At 44.8% G+C, this 3,378-nt stretch overlaps 1 protein-coding gene across 1 annotated transcript; it reads left to right on the top strand.

Moving 5' to 3' along the window:
- Positions 1-82: 82 nt before the first annotated feature.
- Positions 83-1,381, top strand: IGJ (immunoglobulin J polypeptide, linker protein for immunoglobulin alpha and mu polypeptides; the record flags this gene model as incomplete). The annotated part of the gene is made up of 3 exons (XM_008935640.1): positions 83-241; positions 635-715; positions 1,180-1,381. Coding segments are annotated over 3 exons (442 nt in total), but the record flags the coding sequence as incomplete, so codon positions are not given.
- Between the last annotated feature and the right edge of the window lie 1,997 nt (positions 1,382-3,378).

Genomic DNA, 3,378 nt, shown 5'->3' with positions numbered 1-3,378 from the left:
CGAGCGGCCACGTGGTGCCCGGCTCCTACCTGAACCACCGCAGGGCTAGAGCAGGTTTCCAGGTTTCAGTTTGTGATCCTAGGATTGCATATCCTGTGCTTGCAGGTTATCCCTTGGAACCTGAGAACGAGGAACATGTGCTGGTCAATAACAAGTGTCAGTGTGTAACGGTGACCTCAAAGTTTGTCCCCTCCAAAGAAAATCCTGAGGAAGAAATCCTGGAAAGAAACATCCGCATCCTGTAAGTATTGCAACAAGACAGGTATGACCTGGCTATGGTGAGCAGGAGGTGACAGTGGTGTTGGAGTTCCCTTTTCTTGGCATTGTTTCCCATGTCCTGGCTTTGCTGATGTGACCCATCTTTCCTTGTGGGCTGCTTTCTATGGTATCCTGTAATTTTTCCTTTTCTTTGTGTTTTTCTAGCTCACATGAGGCCATGTGGTGTTTTTTGCTTCAGCTACAAAAAGCTTTCCTGTGTTTAAGCAGTCCAAGGTCTGCCATTCACAGGCTTTGCTATGGAGAAGAGTCAGAATGGAAAGAACACCGTGACAGTTGGGAACTGTTCACAGCAGAACACTGTTCCCTGGTTTAATATGCAGTTTTCATGAAAACAGTTCTCTTCCCTCCTTTGCAGAGTGCCCCTGAAGGCTCGAGAGAACATCTCTGACCCCATGTCCCCGCTCAGAACCACTTTTGTCTACCGCATGACTGAGCTGTAAGTAAATTTATTAAGTCCTAAGACTTAAACTCCCCTGTAGCATTGCCCACAGCAGGTCAGAAACAGTCTTGGAGGCCAGTAGAGAAGGTGAGGCAGGGTTACAGAGGGAAGTTTTAGTCACAGACCCTAGCTTTCATACCCAGTTGCAAGCAAGAAATTGATTAATTCACAAAAAAGAGTTTCACATTTACAGGGAATGTTTCATTCTGACACCTGCTCATCTCAAATGTTTTAAATATCAGCACATGGCACAGTGCCTGTTTAACCCTCCCTGTGGGGACCCATATTGCCAATAGCAGACAACGTGAAAAGCACCTGGCTGGGAGTTCCTGTGTGAAACCTTGAGAGGTCACAGTACTTTCCAAACTACGTCTGTGGCTCAGCAAGGAAGACTTGGGTTCCACCAGAGACATCTTTTCATCACAACCCTTAACACTTTTTCTGTTGTCCATCTCTTCCAGCTGCAAAAAATGCGATCCTGTAGAGATTGAGCTGGGTGGTGAGACATACCAGGCCCAGCAGAGCACCTCCTGCGACGAACCTGAAACCTGCTACACCTACAACCGGGACAAGTGCTACACCTCGACCTTCCCCTTCCGCTACCAGGGCGAGATCAGAAGAGTCCAAGCGGTTCTGACGCCGGCATCGTGCTTCGCAGATTAGCTCAATCCACTGCTGCACTGAGGCCTCCCCACACTCAGGGTTCCTATCCAGAATACATGTATAGCACCATGGTACCTGGACAACAGTGTCCCACTACCAGCTCCCAGAGTAATGCCAGCTTGCTTCTCCATATTGTTTTCAGCATCAGACTAGTGCCACCTCCCAAGAGCAGCTACTGGTTGTCACCAACTCCATTCTTATATGCCTGGCACATCACTGCAATGTCATTAGAGGTCTCAGATGCTACTACCATACAGACCAGATCCTGAGCAGGAAATACACCAGTTTACATCACTGGAGAAGCTGTCCTTTTGACAGCCTTCCATCAGTCTTCATCAAAGGAAGGCCGCCATGGACATCAGCAGGAATGTCCTTGTCCTTCCCTCCCCAGACCAGCTACAGCAAACCTCTGCACAACCTTCTTAGAAGACACTTTGATCACATCAGAATTTGTGCCATCATTAGAAGGCTGTTTGAGAGAAAAGATGAGGGATGAGACCAAGAATTCAGATTTGAAGGTTACTTTGCAATTGGGCATTCTAGATGCTTCTCACTCTTTGGCAATTGCAGGCTTCTAGCTTTCACAGGCATTTACGAGAAGATCCGAAGCTGTCGCTCCCCTGAAGTGTTTTGCAGATTTGCCAAGATTTCAGCTGGGCCAGGAATAGTAAGCTCCTCCAGGACATGTTGGGTATTGCACTTTTCCATGCTTCTGTACTGATACTACCTCTTTTCACCCCTGCTCCCAGAGAAATTGATAAAAAAAAAAAAAAAAAGTTGGCTCAAATGTATATTTCCATTTATCATTGCGCATTTCAAGCTTCAGGAAATTCTCTGAAGGTGACAATTGCTAGAGCAGGACCCTTGTGAGGCATCCATTCCTTCTTTCACACAAGTAGTCTGTCTTCAACCAAGAAACCCTCACCAAATAAAGGAGCTGTATTTCACCTTACATTTAAATGCACAACACTCTGTTGCCCACAGGGACATCACATGTAGGAGTGCACGAGTTGTCCAACATTACCTTTGGGATGCCTGGTATGTGTCTCACTGTTGTCAGAAATTGTTAGTAAAGCCTTAGGCTCTTCTGAAAAATCTTTTTCTGGCTTCACACTTAATTGGAATGATCAAGTGGCAAAAATTTTGTTACCATAATTGTAGCTTTGTTAGTGAAACATTCAATAAACTTTTTTTCTGCAGCAGTCTGTGTGTTATATTCCAGTTCAATAAGAAATCAAAAGGAAAAGCCAGGTCCATAATTATATTCTTTCTTCCTTCACAGTGAATGAGCTCACCCCAAATGACTGCTTATACTTCACAAGCAAAGCCTCCTGAAATACCAGGAGAGAAATATTGTGATGCACTTGCAGAAACTATATGGCAGATTGAGGCTGAGATGGTTTATGATTTTAGGATCAGCCCCACATCACTGAGCTGCTTCAAGGCCCTGCGAATCTGTGCAGGATCAGAGTTTAAAACACCAAACATCACCTAAATCACTCCTGGAATTGCAATTCACAGATCAAAATTTTACCTTGCTATGTAAAGAAGTGCCTGTAAGACAGGTATGTCAGGGGCTAGTCCTTCATATGCAATGGGTCCATCCTAAAGAAAAAACTATATTGTGTGTTATGAATTTCGCAGAGCAAAAGAGTAAAAATGACTGAGACAAATTATTCTAATATTGCATTAGATTCATGGAAAATGAACTCAGAAATTGTTTTTTTCTGCCCCTCCTTCATGAAAAAAAAAGATGCCAAGGGAGGCAGAGACTCCTGCCATGTCTGCTGGTGAGAGGCATTTGGGGAAAAGGAAATCAAAGCACAGAGGTTTCCAAGCAGCTGTGAACAAATTCCTGCTTAGACCATCTTGGGTAGAACAAACAGCCACTGGAAAGCAAAAAAAAGTGTTCTGCAAACTCCCCCTGTGCTCTTCAGCTTTATAATAAAGCAGGATTCATTCCCTCCATCTTTCCTGAGAGGGAGAAGCCCACACTG

This window comes from Merops nubicus, unplaced genomic scaffold (assembly GCF_000691845.1).
Source record: "Merops nubicus isolate BGI_N331 unplaced genomic scaffold, ASM69184v1 scaffold51540, whole genome shotgun sequence".
Classification (NCBI taxonomy): Eukaryota; Metazoa; Chordata; class Aves; order Coraciiformes; family Meropidae; genus Merops; species Merops nubicus.
Note: the sequence above shows the minus strand (reverse complement) of the source record. Positions and strands in the feature narration are given on the sequence as shown.